Raw genomic sequence first — 23,529 nt, 5'->3', positions numbered from 1 at the left:
ATAAGGTACCAGTAGATTCAGTAGATTCTCACAAATCCAACAAGACCAAGCATTCATGATATGCACACTCTTAAGGCTATGAAATTGGGCTATTAGTAAAAAAAAAAAAAAGTAGAAAAGGGGGTGTTCACAATAATAGTAGCATCTGCTGTTGATGCTACAAACTCAAAACTATTATGTTCAAACTGCTTTTTTAGCAATCCTGTGAATCACTAAACTAGTATTTAGTTGTATAACCACAGTTTGTCATGATTTCTTCACATCTGCAAGACATTAATTTTGTTGGGTTGGAACCAAGATTTTGCTGGTTTACTAGTGTGCTTGGGGTCGTCTTGTTGAGACACCCATTTCAAGGGCATGTCCTCTTCAGCATAAGGTAACATGACCTCTTCAAGTATTTTGACATATCCAAACTGATCCATGATACCTGGTATGCGATATATAGGCCCAACGCCATAGTAGGAGAAACATGCCCATATCATGATGCTTGCACCACCATGCTTCACTGTCTTCACTGTGAACTGTGGCTTGAATTCAGAGTTTGGGGGTTGTCTCACAAACTGTCTGCGGCCCTTGGACCCAAAAAGAACAGTTTTACTCTCATCAGTCCACAAAATATTCCTTCATTTCTCTTTAGGCCAGTTGATGTGTTCTTTGGCAAATTGTAACCTCTTCTGCACATCTTTTATTTAACAGAGGGACTTCTCTTGCAAATAAATTAGCTTCACACAGGCGTCTTCTAACTGTCACAGCACTTACAGGTAATTCCAGACTGTCTTTGATCATCCTGGAGCTGATCAATGGGTGAGCCTTTGCCATTCTGGTTATTCTTCTATCCATTTTGATGGTTGTTTTCCATTTTCTTCCATGTGTCTCTGTTTTTTTTTGTCCATTTTAAAGCATTGGAGATCATTGTAGATGAACAGCCTATAATTTTTTGCACCTGCGTATACGTTTTCCCCTCTCCAGTCAACTTTTTATTCAAACTACGCTGTTCTTCTGAACAATGTCTTGGACGTCCCATTTTCCTCAGGCTTTCAAAGACCTGTCCACCTGTCCACCTGCCAGCACCTGTTCAACATAAATAGGGGACACCTGATTCACACCTGTTTGTTCCACAAAATTGATGAACTCACTGACTGAATGCCACACTACTATTATTGTGAACACCCCCTTTTCTACTTTTTTTACTAATAGCCCAATTTCATAGCCTTAAGAGTGTGCATATCATGAATGCTTTGTCTTGTTGGATTTGTGAGAATCTACTGAATCTACTGGTACCTTGTTTCCCATGTAACAATAAGAAATATACTCAAAGCCTGGATTAATCTTTTTAGTCACATAGCACTACTACAACCCCTGGCAATAATTATGGAATCACCGGCCTCGGAGGATGTTCATTCAGTTGTTTAATTTTGTAGAAAAAAGCAGATCACAGACATGACACAAAACTAAAGTCATTTCAAATGGCAACTTTCTGGCTTTAAGAAACACTATAAGAAATCAGGAAAAAAAAATTGTGGCAGTCAGTAACGGTTACTTTTTTAGACCAAGCAGAGGGAAAAAAATATGGACTCACTCAATTCTGAGGAATAATTTATGGAATCACCCTGTAAATTTTCATCCCCAAAACTAACACCTGCATTAAATCAGATCTGCTCGTTAGTCTGCGTCTAAAAAGGAGTGATCACACCTTGGAGAGCTGTTGCACCAAGTGGACTGACATGAATCATGGCTCCAACACAAGAGATGTCAATTGAAACAAAGGAGAGGATTATCAAACTCTTAAAAGAGGGTAAATCATCACGCAATGTTGCAAAAGATGTTGGTTGTTCACAGTCAACTGTGTCTAAACTCTGGACCAAATACAAACAACATGGGAAGGTTGTTAAAGGCAAACATACTGGTAGACCAAGGAAGACATCAAAGTGTCAAGACAGAAAACTTAAAGCAGTATGTCCCAAAAATCGAAAATGCACAACAAAACAAATGAGGAACGAATGGGAGGAAACTGGAGTCAATGTCTGTGACCGAACTGTAAGAAACCGCCTAAGGGAAATGGGATTTACATACAGAAAAGCTAAACAAAAGCCATCATTAACACCTAAACAGAAAAAAACAAGGTTACAATGGGCTAAGGAAAAGCAATCATGGACTGTGGATGACTGGATGAAAGTCATATTCAGTGATGAATCTCGAATCTGCATTGGGCAAGGTGATGATGCTTGTAAATTTCTACAGTCATTGATGATATAGGGCTGCATGTCAGGTAAAGGCACTGGGGAGATGGCTGTCATTACATCATCAATAAATGCACAAGTTTACGTTGAGATTTTGGACACTTTCTTATCCCATCAATTGAAAGGATGTTTGGGGATGATGAAATCATTTTTCAAGATGATAATGCATCTTGCCATAGAGCAAAAACTGTGAAAACATTCCTTGCAAAAAGACACATAGGGTCAATGTCATGGCCTGCAAATATTCCGGATCTTAATCCAATTGAAAATCTTTGGTGGAAGTTGAAGAAAATGGTCCATGACAAGGCTCCAACCTGCAAAGCTGATCTGGCAACAGCAATCAGAGGAAGTTGGAGCCAGATTGATGAAGAGTACTGTTTGTCACTCATTAAGTCCATGCCTCAGAGACTGCAAGCTGTTATAAAAGCCAGAGGTGGTGCAACAAAATACTAATAATGTGTTGGAGTGTTCTTTTGTTTTTCATGATTCCATAATTTTTCCTCAGAATTGAGTGATTCCATATTTTTTTTTTCCCTCTGCTTGGTCTAAAAAAGTAACCGTTACTGACTGCCACAATTTTTTTTTCCTGATTTCTTATAGTGTTTCTTAAAGCCAGAAAGTTGCCATTTGAAATGACTTAGTTTTGTGTCATGTCTGTGATCTGCTTTTTTTTCTACAAAAGTAAACAACTGAATGAACATCCTCCGAGGCCGGTGATTCCATAATTTTTGCCAGGGGTTGTATTATTCTGAACACTACTGTATCATTCTGCTCTAAAATTGTGGAAAAGGTGGTTTCACGGCAGGTCATGGACTACCTTAAATTCTGGTCCCACCAAATAATGAATGAATAATGAGCCATGCAGCATGTTTTTTTTTTTTTGGTATGAGAGGATGTATTCAACAATCGTGGGAGAATAGTGGCTCTTACAGGCAGTATATTCGGTTAACGAGGCTCATCGCTGAGCATGGTGCTAAATTTCAAGAAGTTCAAAATTTAGCAACAACAGCGTGGGGCAGTTTGTGTACGGGTTGCTACAAGGACAAACAAGGATTTTAGAGGCATGTGTGTGGTGAGGACGAGGCTGCTAAAAGCCCATTATCCGAGCGCCTGGCAGCTACGAGGACCAAAGAGGCTTTTTTGGCTTTCCCTTTAAATCTACACTTTAAAGGGACCAAGTGTGGGAGGGCTGGAGGTTTGGACCAAACCCATGCCTAAATGTGCACCAGTGCCGTGTTAACATGGCGCTACATGGATCATATGTGGCGACAATACTGGCTGATACCTGGCACATGTGAGGTACGTAAAGGCACATAGAGCCTTCTTCATAGTGGATACGTAATAGATTAAAACATGGATCATTCTTCAAATAATCTCTGACACACCCATGTGTGGCTCATTATTCATGGGTTATTATTTGGTGGGACTGAGGCTTTACTGAGAATAATCTTTTTGAGCCACTGCAGTCTGCTTTTTGAAAATATCACTCCACAGAGATGGCTCTCATTAAAGTAGTGAATGATCTTCTGCTTGCAGTGGATTCGGACACCACTACGTTTCTGGTGCTGTTAGATCTCAGTGCTGCGTTTGATATCATGGATCATCATACTCCACTCGATAGATTGGAGAATCATTTTGGGATTACTGGGAGTGCCCTTGCATGGTTGACATCATACTTGACCAGTCGTTCTCACTGCGTTTTGTACAATAACACTAACTCTAACCTTAGTGACATGAAATTTGGGGTTCCACAGTGGTCCGTCTTAGGCCCCCTGCTTTTCTCCCTTTATATAGCACCCCTTGGGCACATATTGCGGCATTTTGAGATTATCTTTCATTGCTATGCTGATGATACTCAGTTATACATGCCAATAATTGCTGGTAATCTCATCCACATAAAATCCGTAGGAACCTTGGGGTAATTTTTGATCCTATGTTGTCCTTTGACCTCCACATTAGAGATATTATGAGGACTGCTTTCTTCCACCTGTGAGATATAGCGAAGTTTCGCCCCATCCTGTCTATGGCTGATGCTGAGACCCTGATCCATGTGTTTGTCTCTTCTAGATTGGACTACTGCAATGTTCTATTTTCTGGTTTACCACAGTCCAGCATTAGGGCTCTCCAACTGGTTCAAAATGCTGCTGCCAGACTTTTGACAGGTAGCTGAAAGCTTGACCACATTACACCTATTTTAGCATCTCTTCACTGGCTTCCTGGCCCTGTGAGATCAGATTTTAAGGTTCTGCTTCTAGCCTATAAAATTGTTCACAGACTGGCACCTCCCTACTTAGCTGACCTACTTAAACTCTACGTACCGGCCCGGGTTCTGCGTTCTCAGGGTGCAGGACTAATTTGTGTCCCTAGGGTGAATAAGAAGTCTGTAGGTCACAGAGCTTTCTCTTATCATGCCCCTGTTCTGTGGAATGGTCTCCCTGCGTCAATAAAACAGTCAGATTCTGTGAAGATAGATCTAACATCCTGTTAATGGATCAGATCAGGCACGCTCTGTGTGCACTGACGCAATGACTTGCGCTCAAGAAGAGCATTTACGCAAAATGCCAGTTCGCAAAAAAGAGTGATTTTGCAGTCAATAACGGACGAACACAAAGTGAAAAGTTGTGTTTGACAGATTCTATGGAGACTTTCAGGTCCAGACTTAAAGGAGACCTGCACTGAAAAAAATGCAGTCAGATTTTTTGAACAAAAAATGACTTACATTTACACATGAGATCCTTCTGAATGTAGTAAAGTAAATCTGCAAGCCCAGATCTGTCATTCAACGGAGAAATCTTCATTTGAAAATTTACAGCTAACATTTAGCCCTCCGCAAATTGTCCCTCTCATCATGGATGCTGCCGAGACGTCACGGACAAGACCCTCTCCCAGCATGCATTGCGCCAGTTGTAATTTGTGGATTTACGTCAGTTTGCATCTGCACCTTTTTCTTGCCTTATACGGAAGGATCTACTTTTTTAAAACTTCATATTGTCTTGCGGCACGTTTGGTGAGTACACATTTCTTTTATTTGCGCTTGAAACTTATCTTGGGGGACTTTTTCATACACCCGTTTGATTGAGTGGTGTCGCAATGAAAATCTACTGTCTTTCGCCTCGGGTACCATCGCGGGATATGGAGGCGAGACCCGCAAAGAATCCCAGTCATTAAAAATATATAAACCTCTCTCAGCGTCCATGGAGCTCTGGGGTCCACATCAAAATGGCGAGCGTAGTCTCTGGACTTGTTCCAAGTTGGCTGCACCTCCATTCAGTAGACAGAGAGGTGATGCCGGCGTTGTGCGCTGAATCTGGCACAACACCGGCTGCAAAGCAGACACGGGCGGTGTGAGTGGCCCGCGTCGGTGGTTAACGAGCTCGTTAACGAGCCCGCAGACTTAATAAGCGCAGCGGAGGCAGAGAGCGGGAGAGGAAGAACGGCGCCCGCTGTCGATGCTGATCTGAGCACACAGATCTGTATCTCACATTCATTGCAGCTTACTTTTGGATGTTGAAACCAGGACATGTATAAGTAACATTACTAACAGATAAAATCAATTTCAATGCGGGATCGGACTGAAGGCGGGAGCGCGTCGTCTTGTCCCTGACGTCATGGAAATGATACGGCTGTACAAACTGTTTTCAAGGAGGGCTAAATTTTAGCTGCAAATTTGTCATTTTTAAACGAAGATTTCTCCGCTGAATTACAAATTTAGGCTTACAGATTTACTTTACTGCATTCACAAGGGTCTTATAAATACATATTAGCTATTTCTTTCTGAAATCTGACCACATTTATTTCAATGCAGGTCTACGTTAAGACGCAGTTATTTTTCCTTTCGTATGGCTAGCATACTGGCATAGTATGTTACTCTGCTTTTTACCCTTTTAAATTGACTTTATTAGGAAATGGAGCAGGCCGCAGCCTCAACTTTATCTAAAGTCTTTGTCTTTTAGTGAAGCTTAGGGCTAGTGGCCGGCGATCACTTTAGTATTTCTTCTGTTTTTCTTTTTGCTTAATGCTGACAAATTATACTGTATTTGTTGTTTGTCTGATGCCTGATTCTGTTTTTTTTTTTTTTCTCTCTCTCTCTCTGAGGTGTGGCTCCATCCAGAGATGGGAGTGGTGTCTACTTCTACAACCATCCTGTCTTGTGCACCAGCAAAATTTCCTGTATATTCACTTTGTAAATTGTTTTTTAAATTGTGTCGGTAGCATGGCCCAAGCAGAGGGTCGCCCCTTTGAGTCTGGTCTGCTGGTGTCTTCTTCCTTAAATCATCAGAGGGAGATTTTCCTTACCACTGTTGCCTGTGTGCTTGCTCTAGGGGTTGGTAAGGTTAGACCTTACTTGTGTGAAATGCCTTGAGGCAACTTTGTTGTGATTTCGCGCTATACAAATGAAAATAAATTGAATTGCCATATCACCCACAACTCACTCCAAAATACATACAGTAGTGTTCAGAATAATAGTAGTGCTATGTGACTAAAAAGATTAATCCAGGTTTTGAGTATATTTCTTATTGTTACTTGGGAAACAAGGTACCAGTAGATTCAGTAGATTCTCACAAATCCAACAAGACCAAGCATTCATGATATGCACACTCTTAAGGATATGAAATTGGGCTATTAGTAAAAAAAAAAAAGTAGAAAAGGGGGTGTTCACAATAACAGTAGTGTGGCATTCAGTCAGTGAGTTCGTCAATTTTGTGGAACAAACAGGTGTGAATCAGAAGTCCTCTATGTAAGGATGAAGCCAGCACCTGTTGAACATGCTTTTCTCTTTGAAAACCTGAGGAAAATGGGACGATCAAGACATTGTTCAGAAGAACAGCGTAGTTTGATTAAAAAGTTGATTAGAGAGGGATAAACTTATATGCAGGTGCAAAAAATTACACTATGTAACAAATTTTTATTTTTGTTTTGTTCCTGGGTACACAGTGTGTTTTCCTAACCTGTGCCTTAAATAAATAGAAAATAGCTGTTATTCCACAGAAACTTTACTTCTGTGATTAGGACAATGATATTTTGAAATTTGTCTGTTTTCAAGAATATTCTCGATTCGCCTTCACTACTACTGAGTAGTCTTCTGTCCAGAATTTTCTAGAAGTTTCCAGAATTCCAAGAAACCTTTAGAACTTTCTAGAACGTTAAAAAAAATAAAATCAAAGTTTGTGCTGAATGTAGTCACTTTTCCATAGACTTTAGACATAAGCAGTTGAAATATAACACTTAGAAGTCAGGAACAAAAATTGTGTTACATAGTGTTATAGGCTGTTAATCTACAATGATCTCCAATGCTTTAAAATGGACAAAAAAACCAGAGACGCGTGGAAGAAAATGGAAAACAACCATCAAAATGGATAGAAGAATAACCAGAATGGCAATGGCTCACCCATTGATCAGCTCCAAGATGATCAAAGACAGTCTGGAGTTACCTGTAAGTGCTGTGACAGTTAGAAGATGCCTGTGTGAAGCTAATTTATTTGCAAGAATCCCCTACAAAGGCCCTCTGTTAAATAAAAGACATGTGCAGAAGAGGTTACAATTTGCCAAAGAACACATCAACTGGCCTAAAGAGAAATGGAGGAATATTTTGTGGACTGATGAGAGTAAAATTGTTCTTTTTTGGTCCAAGGGCTGAAGACAGTTTGTGAGACGACCCCCAAATTCTGAATTCAAGCCACAGTTCATAGTGAAGACAGTGAAGCATGGTGGTGCAAGCATCATGATATGGGCATGTTTCTCCTACTATGGTGTTGGGCCTATATATCGCATACCAGGTATCATGGATCAGTTTGGATATGTCAAAATACTTGAAGAGGTCATGTTGCCTTATGCTGAAGCGGACATGCCCTTGAAATGGGTGTTTCAACAAGACAATGACCCCAAGCACACTAGTAAACGAGCAAAATCTTGGTTCCAAACCAACAAAATTAATGCCTTGCAGATGTGAAGAAATCATGAAAAACTGTGGTTATACAACTAAATACTAGTTTAGTGATTCACAGGATTGCTAAAAAAGCAGTTTGAACATAATAGTTTTGAGTTTGTAGCATCAACAGCAGATGCTACTATTATTGTGAACACCCCCATTTCTACCTTTTTACTAATAGCCCAATTTCATAGCCTTAAGAGTGTGCATATCATGAATGCTTGGTCTTGTTGGATTTGTGAGAATCTACTGAATCTACTGGTACCTTGTTTCCCATGTAACAATAAGAAATATACTCAAAACCCAGATTAATCTTTTTAGTCACATAGCACTACTATTATTCTGAACATTACTGTAGCACAGTCTGCATTGTCTTTTCACTTTAGTTTACTTGTACCCTGGCTTAAAAATAACTGAGTATCCAAATCCATAATCAAGCAGAAATGATTTATTTCAAAGGGCACAAATAAAATCATAGCAACACCATTTGTAAAAGTAAGACGTATGGTGTATGTGGCCTGTTACTGGTTCAGTATGAGACAGTGGAAAGAAGACAAAGCAACAGATAAGGTGACAGCCCATCTTCTTATAATGCCACTCCACGATCTCTCTGCAGTCCATCATCTCAGCTCCATGCTGCACTTGTATCACTCACATGCCCTGACTTTTGCTCAGTAGTATTCCATATCAGCACAAATTGCATTTGAGTACTTACTGTTTTGGATTAAGATGACTCCCGACATCACACATCTTGTGAACACATTTAAAACTTTCCTAATAGCTCAGGATGTCCAACAATACAACTCTTACCACTCATTACACCTAATTTCCGGCCCCAGTTGAGGTATTTATGCTCAAAAGGTATTCAGTCAAGTGTTACATATCAGCAATGGCAGACCGGTTTAATGCTTCGGGTAGCGTTCAAGCCCATGCAGTAATGTGTGATGGACTGCATGTACTTTTACTTTTTGTTGGCCTGTTATCCACTCAGCAAGCTTTAAAATGGAGTATTTGCTGATACAGATTAGATCAGGTAGTTCCAATGAGGTTAAGTTGTTGGGCTACCAATATGTAGACCTGGGTTCGATTCACAGTCATACTACCTGTCTGTGTCCTTGGACAAAGCACTTCATCTCTATTGTCCCAGTCTACCCAGCGGTAAAGACTAAAGCCTTGGCTGGACAAGTAAGCTGCATTGTCGTGTCCTCTGGGAGTCGTAGACTCTCATTCACTTTATGTCTTAGTAGCATTTCCCAATACCAGGTGGGACGGTGGTACTATTTAAAATATTAGATTTTTTTTCCTTTCTGAAAATTTTTTTCCCATTGTTGCCCAATGTACTGGATGACTTTGTACAAAGTCTTTTCAAAGAATCCTTGGGTACCGCTGGAATGACTTTGTAGTAAATAAGAGCTTACTTAGGGAGACTCAGATGAGGAGTGCTACTTCCATTTTGATGGAACGTCAGCTGCGACATCTTGGCCAAATGACGTGTTTCTCTGTGAATGATCCAGCACATAGGTGGCCCAGTGTTGAGGGCACCAGCAACTGGAAAAGGCCCTGGACATGCCCCTGGCTGCAGTAGAAAGATGGTGGAGAGGTGAGCATGGAGTGGTTCTATGCCTGGGTGGTTGCCATCCATGACAGAAGGCGGTTCTGTTGCATGACAGATGCAGCGCCCAGTGTGTTCCCATACGTGATCTGAATTGCAAAATGGATTTATTTAAATCAATTCAAAATTACAGCACCAAGATTTGAATACATTTGAAAGCTGCACAATATCAGTCAGGAAATGGAGTAAAATCACAGCTTCCTTAATGTCATCAGTCTGCAGCCACATTTACAACAACAAAAAGACAGCACACACTTTGCTGCCTCTTGAAGAAAGTGAAGGAACAGTTCTTATCCCATCTTGCTGCCATCACGAAAGCGCCTATGAGCAAATGCTTCATTCCCAGCTGTTCCAGCAGAGCTGCTCACTGGCTGAAATGCAAGACGGTGTTTGTACTGAGCAGCTTCCAGGTGTGAATGTTTGTGTGAGCAAACGGAGTGCGACTAAAAAAAACCTGCATTCTTCTCAATGCAAATATGTGGTTTATTGGTAAAGATACGATCTGCAACAACTCTCACACAGATGGCAAGGAAGTGAATTTAAAGGGCTTTGGGAAGGAAACAAGCTTTTACATGTAGTTTGAAACCACGAAAGCTCATCTGTAGTCAGCAGTGATGTGGTGAGCGCGCTAAACCTACATTATATACAACCCCAATTCCAATGAAGTTGGGACGTTGTGTAAAATATAAATAAAAACAGATTACAATGATTTGCAAATCCTCTTCAACCAATATTAATTTGAATACACCACAAAGACAAGATATTTAATGTTCAAACTGATAAACTTTATGGTTTTTGTGCAAATATTTGCTCATTTTGAAATGGATGCCTGCAACATGTTTCAAAAAAGCTGGGACAGTGGTATGTTTACCACTGTGTTACATCACCTTTCCTTCTAACAACACTCAATAAGCGTTTGTGAACTCAGGACACTAATTGTTGAAGCTTTATAGGTGGAATTCTTTCCACATTCTTGTTTGATGTACGACTTCAGTTATTCAACAGTCCGGGGTCTCTGTTGTCGTATTTTGCACTTCATAATGCACCACACATTTTCAGTGGGCGACAGGTCTGGACTGCAGGCAGGCCAGTCTAGTACCCGCACTCTTTTACTACGAAGCCACATTGTTGTAACACGTGCAGAATGTGTCTTGGCATTGTCTTGCTGAAATAAGCAGGGATGTCCCTGAAAAAGATGTTGCTTGGATGGCAGCATGTGTTGCTCCAAAACCTGGATGTACCTTTCAGCATTGATGGTGCCATCACAGATGTGTAAGTTGCCCATGGGATGGGCACTAACACACCCCCATACTATCACAGATGCTGGCTTTTGAACTTTGTGCTGGTAACAATGTGGATGGTCTCTTTTGTTTAGAGGACACAACGTCCATGATTTTCAAAAACAATTTGAAGCATGGACTCATCAGACCACAGCACACTTTTCCACTTTGTGTCTGTCCATTTCAAATGAGCTCAGGCCCAGAGAAGGCGGCGGCATTTCTGGATGTTGTTGATTTATGGCTTTGCATGGTAGAGTTTTAAATTGCACTTGTAAATGTAGTGATGAACTGTGTTAACTGACAATGGTTTTCTGAAGTGTTCCTGAGCCCACGTGGTAAGATCCTTTACACAATGATGTCGGTTTTTAATGCAGTGCCGCCTGAGGGATCGAAGGTCATGGGCATGCAGTATTGATTTTCGGCCTTGCCGCTTACGTGTAGAAAGTTCTCCAGATTCTTTGAAACTTCTGATTATATTATGGACTGTAGATGATGGAATCCCTAAATTCCTTGCAGTTGAACATTGAGAAACATTGTTCTTAAACTGTTGGACTATTTTTTTTTTCATGCAGTTGTTCACAAAGTGGTGATCCTCGCCCCATCCTTGCTTGTGAACGGCTGAGACTTTTGTGGATGCTCCTTTTATACCCAGTCATGACACTCACCTGTTTCCAGTTAACCTCTGGAATGTTCCAAACAGGTGTTCTTTGAGCATTCATCAACTTTCCCCGTCTTTTGTCCCAGCTTTTTTGAAACATGTTGCAGGCATCCATTTCACAATGAGCAAATATTTGCACAAAAGCACAAAAGTTTATCAGTTTGAACATTAAATATCTTGTCTTTGTGGTGTATTCAATTGAATATAGGTTGAAGAGGATTTGCAAATCATTATGTTCTGTTTTTATTTACATTTTACACAATGTTTTAACTTCATTGGAATTGGGGTTGTAGAAGGAAAACATTAATACATTTCAACAGGCCAAAGAAGAATAATATGCAGTACGTACTTGTTGACGCTTGTTCGGTGATCGTCACAGCGTCCACTCGACACATCATCCTGTTGCACTGAATGCTGTCTTTTCACAATGACAACACACAGAGTCTATGTACACAAAAACATTTTTCACATAGTTGCAATAAAAGCTTAAAAATCATGCATGTTTTTTTTTTATATACAAATAAAAACTATTTGATTCCTATCACAATATGCAAATCCTAAATCACAAATATTACATGTACTAACAAAATATTTCCATAAAGTTCTCCATTTTCCAATATCTAAGAATTTGATCTCTGACCTTGAGTGTTGCCTGATCTTAACCCAAATCAAATCACTTCTTCCCATCCACACGTTCAACGTACCTGCTAAAGTTTGATTAAAATCGGGTTCGGTGTTCTCAGGATATCTTGCTGACGTAGTTGTGTACTTACACAGAAACTACAGCAATCACAAGCCTGTACACCTTCAGAGATAATTATTCACACTGTAAGCTGGCAGCAGCTTCAGTGATCAGAATGAGTTGGATTTCTTTCTTTAAAAGTCCCCACGGACTCTCTTGTTTTTGTGGCATGTCACATACTGTGGCTCAGTGCACGTGTCTTCTTGTGGTAAATGCCACATACTGACGTACGTATCCTGTGTATGAATCTGTTGTAGGTAATTGGAGGCTCGGGTCGTTTGTACACATGCTTGGTGTCCTGTCATTACTGCCCGTGCCCTGCCTTCGCCTACACTGTGCTGCGCAGAAACGATGGCCTCCTGGTGAGTCTCACACAAATTGTTAGATTCAAGAAGACAAAAGCTCATGCAGACAGGCCGCCGGTGACGTTTATCAAAAACTCCTGTATTGCTTTGGCACACAATGTCTCGTACTAGTTGTGGCTCCAGCAAATTGTTCGAGTCTGGTTAATTGTTCATTTTGTAAAATCTCAGAAAATAGTAGGAAAAAAGACCAACAGCATCAGAGGTGCTGCCTTCAAATATCATGTCTCAACAATCCACAACTTAGGTTTTCAATAACAAAAGTAGCAAATTCCACATTTTAAAAGCAAAGAATGTTTGACATTTTTGGCTCATAATTGACTGAGAGTATTACTCTTCACAGGATGAAAGTATCCATGGTAATGTGAACGATGGTGTGATCTTTGTAGACAGCCTAATTGCAGGACTTGAGAAGCTATGTGAGGATCAGTGTCCACGTTTTTAATAGTCCTGGATCTAGGCTTCCCAGGCTTGCTTTGAGCATCTCATGCAGATACTCAAAGCACTTTACAATGATGCCACACACACACACACACACACACACACACACACACACACACACACACACACACACACACACACACACACACACACACACACACACACACACACACACACACACACACACACACACACACACACACACTGAGATGTCAGAGTGCTGCCAAAGACTGTGCTTAACTGCACATCAACAGCACTTTGAGGATCAAAGAACCTTTGGGACTTTCTGGTCTCCTGGGGATTTGAACTGAGAATCTTCTGGTCACTGCTTTAACCTGTAGACTGAACAGCTGGTGAATGTGACAACTCCAGCACCAGCGTGTTTGCTGATTTGGTGTTAGTGTATCTACTGGACACTGTGTTTCATCCTGCTTCACTTTTCAAAAGGATGAGCACTGCAGGAGGAATTTTCAAAGACCTCTGGCATCCTTAAAGGGTTTCTCAATGTGGGAAATTTTGGTTTGGTGACTAATCAACTGTTGTTCAGTTCTACTTTAAGTTATGAGGACACAAGAACAAGATTGTTAAATTGCCCTCTGTAACATTTTTCCATGTGTCACAATCTAAGCACAAAGACAATCGTGTGTGTATTCAGGATAAATACAGAACATCCAGAAAGTATTCACAGCACTTCACTTTTTCCACATTTTGTTATCTTACAGCCTTATTCCAAAATGGATGAAATAGATTTTTGTTCCTCAAACGTCTACACACTATACCCCATAATGGCAATGTGAAAACAGTTTTTGTTTGAGATTTTGCAAATTCATAAAGAATTGCGTTGTATTTTTATATAATGCAATGCTAAAATATCCCCGATCCACATGAGCATGTACCTTTTAACGGCATCTGCAGGAGGGCGTGCGTGTGCCCATACATGATTTTTTGAAAAGAGCACAAGTTACCTTTGACCATGTGTGATGTGCGTACATGATGAGGACTGCAACATGTCTTTAAATGACTTCAGAGGTGTTATCAGGTTACAAAAAAACAGCATTTTCAGTTTTAGAAATGTTTATTTGTTACTAGCTTTTATATAATATATGAAAAACATGAGATTTACACAGAAATGCAGCGTTTACGACAGCTAGAGAGACCAGGTAGTGACGTCATGGTGCCTCTCTGCTCTGATTGGCTGTCACCCCCTCCCCCTCCAAAAAAGCAGATTTGCATGATTCATAGCATAAATATAGGAAAGAGAATGTGACCTTTTGACCTCTTAAAATAGGTCAAGGTTAGCCATCTTTGAACATGTCCAAGGTCTGTGTCCCAAGAATGTTCCTGTGAATTTGAAGACTCTGACAGTAGTAGGACTGGACATATGCTGAACACAGACAGACGGACAGACGCAAAGCCTTCGCTAGGTGTCAGGCATTATCTTTGGAGGTAACAGGCATCATCCCTACAGTGAAGCATGGTGGTGGCAGCATCATGCTGTGGGGATGTTTTTCAGCAGCAGGAACTGGGAGACTAGTCAGGATTGAGGGAAAGATGAATGCAGCAGTACAGAAACATCCTGGATGAAAACCTGCTCCAGAGCACTTTTGACCTCAGACTGGGGCGACGGTTCATCTTTCAGCAGGACTGTGACCCTAAGCACACAGCCAAGATATCAAAGGAGTGGCTTTAGGACTGTGAATGTTCTTGAGTGGCCCAGCCAGAGTCCAGACCAGAATCTGTTTAAACATCTCTGGAACGATCTGAAAATAGCTGTGCAGCGACACTCCACATCCAACCTGATGGAGCTTGAGAGGTGCTGCAAAGAGGAATGGACAAAACTGCCCAAAGATAGGTGCACCAAGCTTGTGGCATCATATTCAAGAAGACTTGAGGCTGTAATTGCTGCAAAAGGTGCATCAACAAAGTATTGAGCAAAGGATGTGAATACTTATGTACATGTGATTTCTTGTGTTTTAAAAGTTTTTAATACATTTGTAAAAAAAAAAAAAAAAAAAACCTTTATGTTGTCATTATGGGGTGTTGTGAGTAAAATTTTGAGGGGAAGAAATTAATGTACTCCGTTGTGGAATAAGGTTGTAACATAAAAACATAAAATGTGGAAAAAGTGAAACACTGACCTTTCTGGCTCCACCATATGCAGGAGTGTATCTGTGCACAGAGATATGACATTGTGTGTTGAGTTTCACGGCCTTTGTGTTTTGCTGTCAAATATTTATCCTGGAGAGACAGTAAAAAATCACAGCAGGTGCAGGTTGAAGTGTGTGTAGTAGATGGGATCAGGCCAAGTCTGGCAGCTGAGGGAAGTCGCCGCTTTGACTGTTTGTGTTTCAGCTGTAACTCTAAACATCTGCAGGAAAATGACTTTGACTACTGCGCCAACCACCGAGAAGTCTGTTTCCCCCGAGGATGTTGCTAAAATCAGTGTGAGAAAAAGAGCCTGTGGCAGACCGTGGAGATACTCCACGACCACATCTGATATAATTCTTTCCTGCTGTAAAGTTAAACTGTTTACAACATCATTTCTCTTCTCTAAACTTGTGTTTTATTTGATGTATTGACCACTTTTACATTTTCTGCATTTTTTTATTTTTCAGTCTTGTCAGAGACCAGGCGTAGGTATGTACCGAAAAGCAGTTTGATTGGAGATAGTTGTCAAGTGATTTCAGTGATGAGCACAATTTCGGGAAGGAATTTATCAGTGACCTCCCCAGCTGACGTTTCAGCTGGGGACACAAACCGACAGACTGTTGGACCTTCATGGTACGCAGTGGCCTGAATTCTGTAGTATGTGAAGGCAGCAATAAAATAAAGTATAATACTGTAAAATTGTAACTGTGTAATTATTAGTTCAGCTGCTTGAAGGTCTTCAACATATGATGTCTCACTTTTTTGTGTAAATTCACTATTCCTCTAAGGGTTCTCATTGGAACCACCATAGTTTTTAATTCATTCATTTTTTGTCACCTATTCATTATTATTATTATTATTCATTATTTTGTCACGTGTCCGGGGTCACAGTGACAGAACACCAAGTAGCTCATCCCACACTTTCTTATCCTCAGCCACATCCTCTGACTCTTTCTGGGGGATCCCATCTCAATGTTCTACCATTTAAATTCGGCCCACAGTGCCACTAACTAATGGAATCATAACTTTGAATTTCCATCTACATTTCCCACACAAAGTCAATTTTTTTGGTTATAAAGAGATGTGAGCATAATACATCATTATGCATTTTGGCAGTCCAAGAGGAATAAATTCAAATTCAAATTTATTAATTTATATAGCACCAATTCACGATAAAATCGTCTCAAGGCGCTTCACACAAAAAACAATTAAAACATTTAAAACACAATAAAAAAAAGACCATAAAAGAAAGACAACCAGAAAAGAATACAAGAATAAAAACACTTCATAATACTAATGATAAAACAGAGAAAACAAATGAGTCTTTAAACGTGACTTAAAAATCTCCACAGTATCCGACTGCCGAATGTGTGCTGGGAGATCGTTCCACAGAGCTGGGGCACGGTAGGAGAAAGCTCTGTGACCTGCAGACTTTTTATTCACCCTGGGAACACACAGAAGTCCTGCACTCTGAGAACGCAGGGCCCGAGCTGGTACATAAGGGCTTACCAGGTCAGCCAGATAGGGAGGTGCAAGTCCATGAACAATTTTATAAACTAATAACAGTACTTTAAAATCCGATCTTGCAGGAACAGGAAGCCAGTGCAGGGACGCCAAAACGGGTTTGTGGTCAAACTTTCTGCTTTGTGTCAAGAGTCTGGCAGCAGCGTTTTGAACCAGTTGAAGACCCCTAATCCTGGACTGCGGTAAGCCAGAAAATAGAGCATTACAATAGTCCAATCTAGAAGAGACAAATGCATGAATCAAAGTCTCAGCATCAGCCATAGACAGGATGGGACGAATCTTTGCTATATTTCGCAAATGGAAGAAAGCAGTCCTTGTAATGTCTCTAATGTGGAGATCAAAGGACAACGTAGGATCAAAAATTACTCCAAGGTTCCTCACTTTATCCGTATGATGTATAACACACGGACCTAAGCTAAGTGCTAGCTGATCAAATTTATGCCGATACCTCGCTGGACCAAGAACCATAACTTCAGTCTTATCAGAATTTAAAAGTAGTAAGTACGAGGTCTGTCAATAAAGTATAGGTCCTTTTAATTTTTTTCAAAAACTATATGGATTTCATTCATATGTTTTTACGTCAGACATGCTTGAACCCTCGTGCGCATGTGTGAGTTCTTCCACGCCTGTCGGTGACGTCATTCACCTGTGAGCACGCCTTGGGAAGGAGTGGTCCTGCCCCCTCGTCGGATTTTCATTGTCTGGAAATGGCGGAATGAAAAGGACTTTTTTTTCCATCAGAATTTTTTCAGAAGCTGTTAGAGACTGGCACCTGGAAACCATTCTATCCAAACCATGTCTATCTCGGCTTTCAATGCTTACCAGTCCAGTAAGTATCAGTGAAATTGTGGAGAGCTGGACATGTCCAAACTTGTCCTCTGACACACCGAAACAGAGGTGTTCCTTTGTCTCGCTTCCAAAGCAAATCGGTCTTTACGCACGAAGCCTCCACGCGGCTTTCCATGACAAAATCTCTTGTTAAAAGTGAAATCTGCTGGAAAATGGCTGATGTCCAGCTCTTGTGATAACCAGAGAAAGAGCACACGATGGTCTCGTATCCACAGAGCCATCCGTTTAGAAATGGTCCGGTGGCTTGTGCCGCATCGTCGCAGCGCGGTGCGCCGAGCGTCCTTAAAGGGGTCCTTAAAGCTGTAGTAACAGACCTTATTCTCTGTGAAGCCCGTAAAATTTTCACCGAAAGCCAGATAAATTTTTCGAATGGTTTCCAGGTGCCAGTCTCTAACAGCTTCTGAAAAAATTCTGATGGAAAAAAAGTCCTTTTCATTCCGCCATTTCCAGACAATGAAAATCCGACGAGGGGGCGGGACCACTCCTTCCCAAGGCGTGCTCACAGGCGAATGACGTCACCGACAGGCATGGAAAAACTCACGCATGCGCACGAGGGTTCAAGCATGTCTGACGTAAAAACATATGAATGAAATCCATATAGTTTTTGAAAAAAATAAAAAGGACCGTTACTTTATTGACAGACCTCGTATTACACATCCAACGTCTTACTGATGCAAGGCAATCTTTTGTGACAATCTTTTTTGCACAATCTGCAGGTTTTCCTTGCTACCAATCACCTCAGCAGGTGATTTCATTAATGATCAGGTGTTTATGTTCAGAGGAAAAGCTCATCAGCAACCCACCTGCTGAGGTGATTGGTTGCAAGGAAAACCTGCAATGTCTTGGTCCTCATTGCCCACCCCTGGCTTAGGCCATTCTAAAAAATACAAGGTTTTTACAAGGTTTGATGAAGGTGAAGAAACAGAAAATAGGAAATCCAAACAATATGACATAACAAAAGAATGTATTTGATAAGTCCACGCAAGCGGTTATGCCACAGGCAGGGGTCATCCAGCAGTCCTCATGCCGCCAGTGGGCCTGTTCCCGTGGTAGAGTCCATTCTAAACGCAGACTGCAGTGTGCAACACCAGCTTCAGGCGTGGCATCTCACGGTCAGTCCGTACCCTGTAGCTGTCCTGCTATCCGTGGCTTGGACGGAGAGAAAAAGAGCAGAATCAGTCGGCTGGAAAAACGACACCTAAGGTATTATTCATCAACAGTAAATTAACATGAAAGCAGAGAAAATATGAAGGTGATCGCCGGCTGCTAGCGCTAAGCTTCAATAATAGACACAAAATTTAGATAAAGTTGAGGCTGAGACCTGTTCAACTTTTAAGTGTGTCCTTCACTTGCTGGTAATCTTTTTCTTGATCCTGGGCATGTTACCTACTGAGCAGAATATTATTTCAAAGGACATCAATAATGTAGAATGGTAGCACCGCTTCTCCCTTTTTTTTTTTTTCCAATTTTGAGTGAATGTTTGAATTATTCATCTTTATAAATAAAGTAAAACTCACATATAATGGATTCAGGTGGACCAGTGATTGTTGTCTGTTATAATTGAAGTATTCTATATGTATAAAACAGACAAAATCCACTATAAATATAAAATGGTCAAAATCAGTTATATGTATGTAAAGGATTAGTTACAGTCAGGAGGCACTAAATGATCTACGGGGAATCACCAGAACCAACTAGGCTTACATATTTCCTTGATTAAACTCATGACCTTGACTCTGGACCTGCCGCATTTAATGGCCGGGTAAAACTTTGTCTGAAAAAAAAAATGAATGCCTGCCTTAAATAAGCGCCGAGCATTATGTGCATTAAAAAGATTACATTTGGTTGAGTCACTCTTTTTTTCTAAGCCCGCTGCAAAGTGGTACCATAAAGTCTGAAAGCCTCATTTATGCTTCTGTAACTCTGTGGCCATGCAATGACATCCAGATGCACGTGACCCTTTTAAAGTTCTCTTTCGCGTTTTTATGCAGTTTCCTTCAGGAACAGCAGCTATTTTCTGGATAAATTTGTCCCTCATTGAGCTCCACTTCTTTACAATCATCAACCTCCAAACCAGTGTTATGGTAGGTACAATTTCCTCCATGGGTGATTTGAGTGTCTTTTTCTGACTTTGTGTTGTGAAGTTGGTCATATTTGAGGAATTTTCTGTCAAACGTATTTGTTTCATGATCATAATGTAATCAGCATGCACACTGCAAAAAGCTTTAAAATATGATGGGAGAGGAAGGAGTGAAAATGGAAATGTGACCTATCACAGCCCTTGCGGTCTCCATTGTTTGGTAGGTGCGAGTTAGGCTATGGAAAGGGTTTACAGTCCTGCAGAGAGCTCTGATATAAGTGGTTTGGTTTGTCACACCCAGGAATATGTGTGAAACCTAACACCACATTACAGTGCAGTCAACAAGCAGCATTTTGTTAATAATCTCCGGTCTTGAATTACACCTTGCCTCGTTTAGGTCCCGGGTGTGAGCACGGTTTGAAAAAGAAAAAATAAACGGCCGGTCTTTTAATCACAGAAATACGATACTCACTTTCCTCGAATCGGCTAGTGTCAGTGCTAACTTCATTTCATACCTCTGTTAGTGGGCACATCCACACTGCTCTGTCTGGTACATGTGAGGAGTTTTTAATGGAAGTGCATTACGATGGGCTGGGACGTTTTCCGATGCAAATGAAAATCCGTTATACAAAATCCGGTGTTTATTACATGGAAAACCATACAAAGCATTGGGACTTTTGCTTTTGTCTAGTGAGTGCGAATATCTGGTTTATACGACAACGGTTTAGGCGAGTTTGACTGTCGTCTGATTTTTACAAATGAGATGAACATATGGCTCGTGTTGGATCAGATTTTTTATAGAGCCCTCAAACGTCAAAGTCCATCTGAGTTCAGGTGTGTGTTGACACTATCCTGTCCCTTGTTTTTTTTAATAACAAAGACGATACAACAGTACAGTGCGTCTACAGGATAAATGTCTCCATTGAATGTCCTAAAGTTTGAGCATGAAACCTGCAGTCCTCCTGTCCTGATACCAAAAGGTTGAATCTAGACCGTACACATACTCCTCATCTGTAGGCCAGATGAGAGCTCTCCTCCCAACAGCAGCTTGAATCTGCAGCAGAAGCTTTCAAACAGTCTCACTCTCATATACCCCAAATTTGTGAAACACATTTAATCAGATTGAAGTCTATACAGTATATTCTTACCATCTTTACTCCATTAAAGGCCCCCTGCCAGATTTTTTTGGCACATTGCATATAGTGAAATTGTGAATTCCTGAGATAACAGAGTAAAATGAAAAGGAAATAGTCCTACCTCATTGACACGACAAAACAGAAGCAATTCATGAAGTTCACAATTTGTGGCTAGTGTCCAGGACTGTCATAGTCCACCTCTGCAGAAGTCTCAGCGTCATCTTCACGTTGGTGAGATGGCTTGTGAAAAAGTACTCTTGCCTGGTAGTTGCCTGTCAGTTCTTTCAGGTGCTGAACAACGTGAGTGGATCATTGGCTTGATATGTTATGTCATTCCACAAACTTCAATTACCAGCCATTCGGGCATCTGAAGTTCTGGTTTCCAAGTTGCTTATGCAACCGCAGTGCCTTGTATTTCAGACCCTTCCCTGTCACTCGAAAGCCTGCTGTTCTCCTTTCCTGGAACCATTTTATCAGCCCCTCTTCAGTGTCCTGATAATGCATTTTCCTCCCCCCATCAGGCAACCTTTTGCTGTTTGGCCAGAGTTGCAAGCCTGTCCTTGTTCCTACACCACTCCCGGACGCATTTCCTATTGACTACGAAAATCCGAGCAGCATGGTGCTTCCCCTTCTCTTACATTTCTTTCACGACTTTTAGCTTGAACGCTGCTGAGTAGCAACGTTTGCATGGAGTCAGTGTCAGTAAATGCCCCCCTTTTTGAAAATTTCAGGCCCCCAGGCCTTTAATAGAGTAAATATCGTATTCAAGTGACTGTTTTACATCCTTCTGTAAAGCCGAGTGAGTCCAGTTGTACAACCCCTGGCAAAAATTATGGAATCACCGGCCTCGGAGGATGTTCATTCAGTTGTTTAATTTTGTAGAAAAAAAGCAGATCACAGACATGACACAAACTAAAGTCATTTCAAATGGCAACTTTCTGGCTTTAAGAAACACTATAAGAAATCAGGAAAAAAAATTGTGGCAGTCAGTAATGCTTACTTTTTTAGACCAAGCAGAGGGAAAAATTTACATGTTCTCTTCAGGCAGTCATCTTTATAAATCTCATTGGAACGGCACCAAACAAAAGTTCCAGCATCATCACCTTGCCCAATGCAGATTTGAGATTCATCACTGAATATGACTTTCATCCAGTCATCCACAGTCCACGATTGGTTTTCCTTAGTCCATTGTAACCCTGTTTTTTTCTGTTTAGGTGTTAATGATGGCTTTCGTTTAGCTTTTCTGTATGTAAATCCCATTTCCTTTAGGCGGTTTCTTACAGTTCGGTCAAGACGTTGACTCCAGTTTCCTCCCATTCGTTCCTCATTTGTTTTGTTGTGCATTTTCGATTTTTGAGACATATTGCTTTAAGTTTTCTGTCTTGACACTTTGATGTCTTCCTTGGTCTACCACTATGTTTGCCTTTAACAACCTTCCCATGTTGTTTGTATTTGGTCCAGAGTTTAGACACAGCTGACTGTGAACAACCAACATCTTTTATAACATTGCGTGATGATTTACCCTCTTTTAAGAAATTGATAATCCTGTCCTTTGTTTCAATTGACATCTCTTGTGTTGGAGCCATGATTCATGTTAGTCCACTTGGTGCAACAGCTCTCCAAGGTGTGATCACTCCTTTTTAGATGCAGACTAACGAGCAGATCTGATTTGATGCAGGTGTTAGTTTTGGGGATGAAAATTTACAGGGTGATTCCATAATTTATTCCTCAGAATTGAGTGATTCCATATTTTTTCCCTCTGCTTGGTCTAAAAAAGTAACCGTTACTGACTGCCACAATTTTTTTTTCTTGATTTCTTATAGTGTTTCTTAAATCCAGAAAGTTGCCATTTGAAATGACTTTAGTTTTGTGTCATGTCTGTGATCTACTTTTTTTCTACAAAATTAAACAACTGAATGAATATCCTCCGAGGCCATTGATTCCATAATTTTTGCCAGGGGTTGTATAATCCAGTTTCGTATAAATATGAGAACTGGCAGGGGGTGGATACATGAACATTTCCAAGTCACTGAATATGACTTGAACTTTATTTACATCAGTTATGAAGAAATATGTATGACATATGTATGTATGACACTCTGTGGTAAATCTGTGTGGAGTAGACGGTTCTCAAAAACTGAGTGACTGTGCAAGAAGGAGAACAGTGAGGAAAGCCACCAAGACACCCAGAAGAAGTTACAGGCATCTGTGGCTGTGACTGGGGAAATTGTGCACAGTGCTTGTTTTGCATTTTATGTCTCCAGTTATACAGCTTCATGATGAAGTGGTACAGAAGAAGGTTTTCTTAAAAACAAGATCTGAAAGTTCAGCTACAAATTGCCAGAAGGTACATCTGAGATGCAAGCCTGGATTTGATGTTTTGGTGAAAGAAAATGTTCATGTATCCATCCCCTGACTTGTCTGAAGAAAACTGTCAGTTAAACTGATTATTTACAGGTATTATACCAAAGGGGCTGATTATTTATGCAACCCATCATCTTGGCTTTTATATTTTTAATTAATTTATA

The 23,529-nt window shown here is 40.7% G+C and overlaps 1 protein-coding gene across 1 annotated transcript in view; it reads left to right on the top strand.

Annotated features, from left to right (window-relative positions):
• The window catches only part of zswim7 (zinc finger, SWIM-type containing 7), a 79,991-nt gene that overhangs the window by 53,397 nt on the left and 3,065 nt on the right, over positions 1 to 23,529 (top strand). Inside the window, exon 4 of the mRNA XM_034177497.1 lies at positions 12,719 to 12,823. Coding sequence (XP_034033388.1) covers positions 12,719 to 12,823 — 105 coding nt within the window. The remainder of the gene's footprint in view (positions 1 to 12,718; positions 12,824 to 23,529) is intronic.

Source organism: Thalassophryne amazonica, chromosome 9 (assembly GCF_902500255.1).
Source record: "Thalassophryne amazonica chromosome 9, fThaAma1.1, whole genome shotgun sequence".
Lineage (NCBI taxonomy): Eukaryota > Metazoa > Chordata > Actinopteri > Batrachoidiformes > Batrachoididae > Thalassophryne > Thalassophryne amazonica.
Note: the sequence above shows the minus strand (reverse complement) of the source record. Positions and strands in the feature narration are given on the sequence as shown.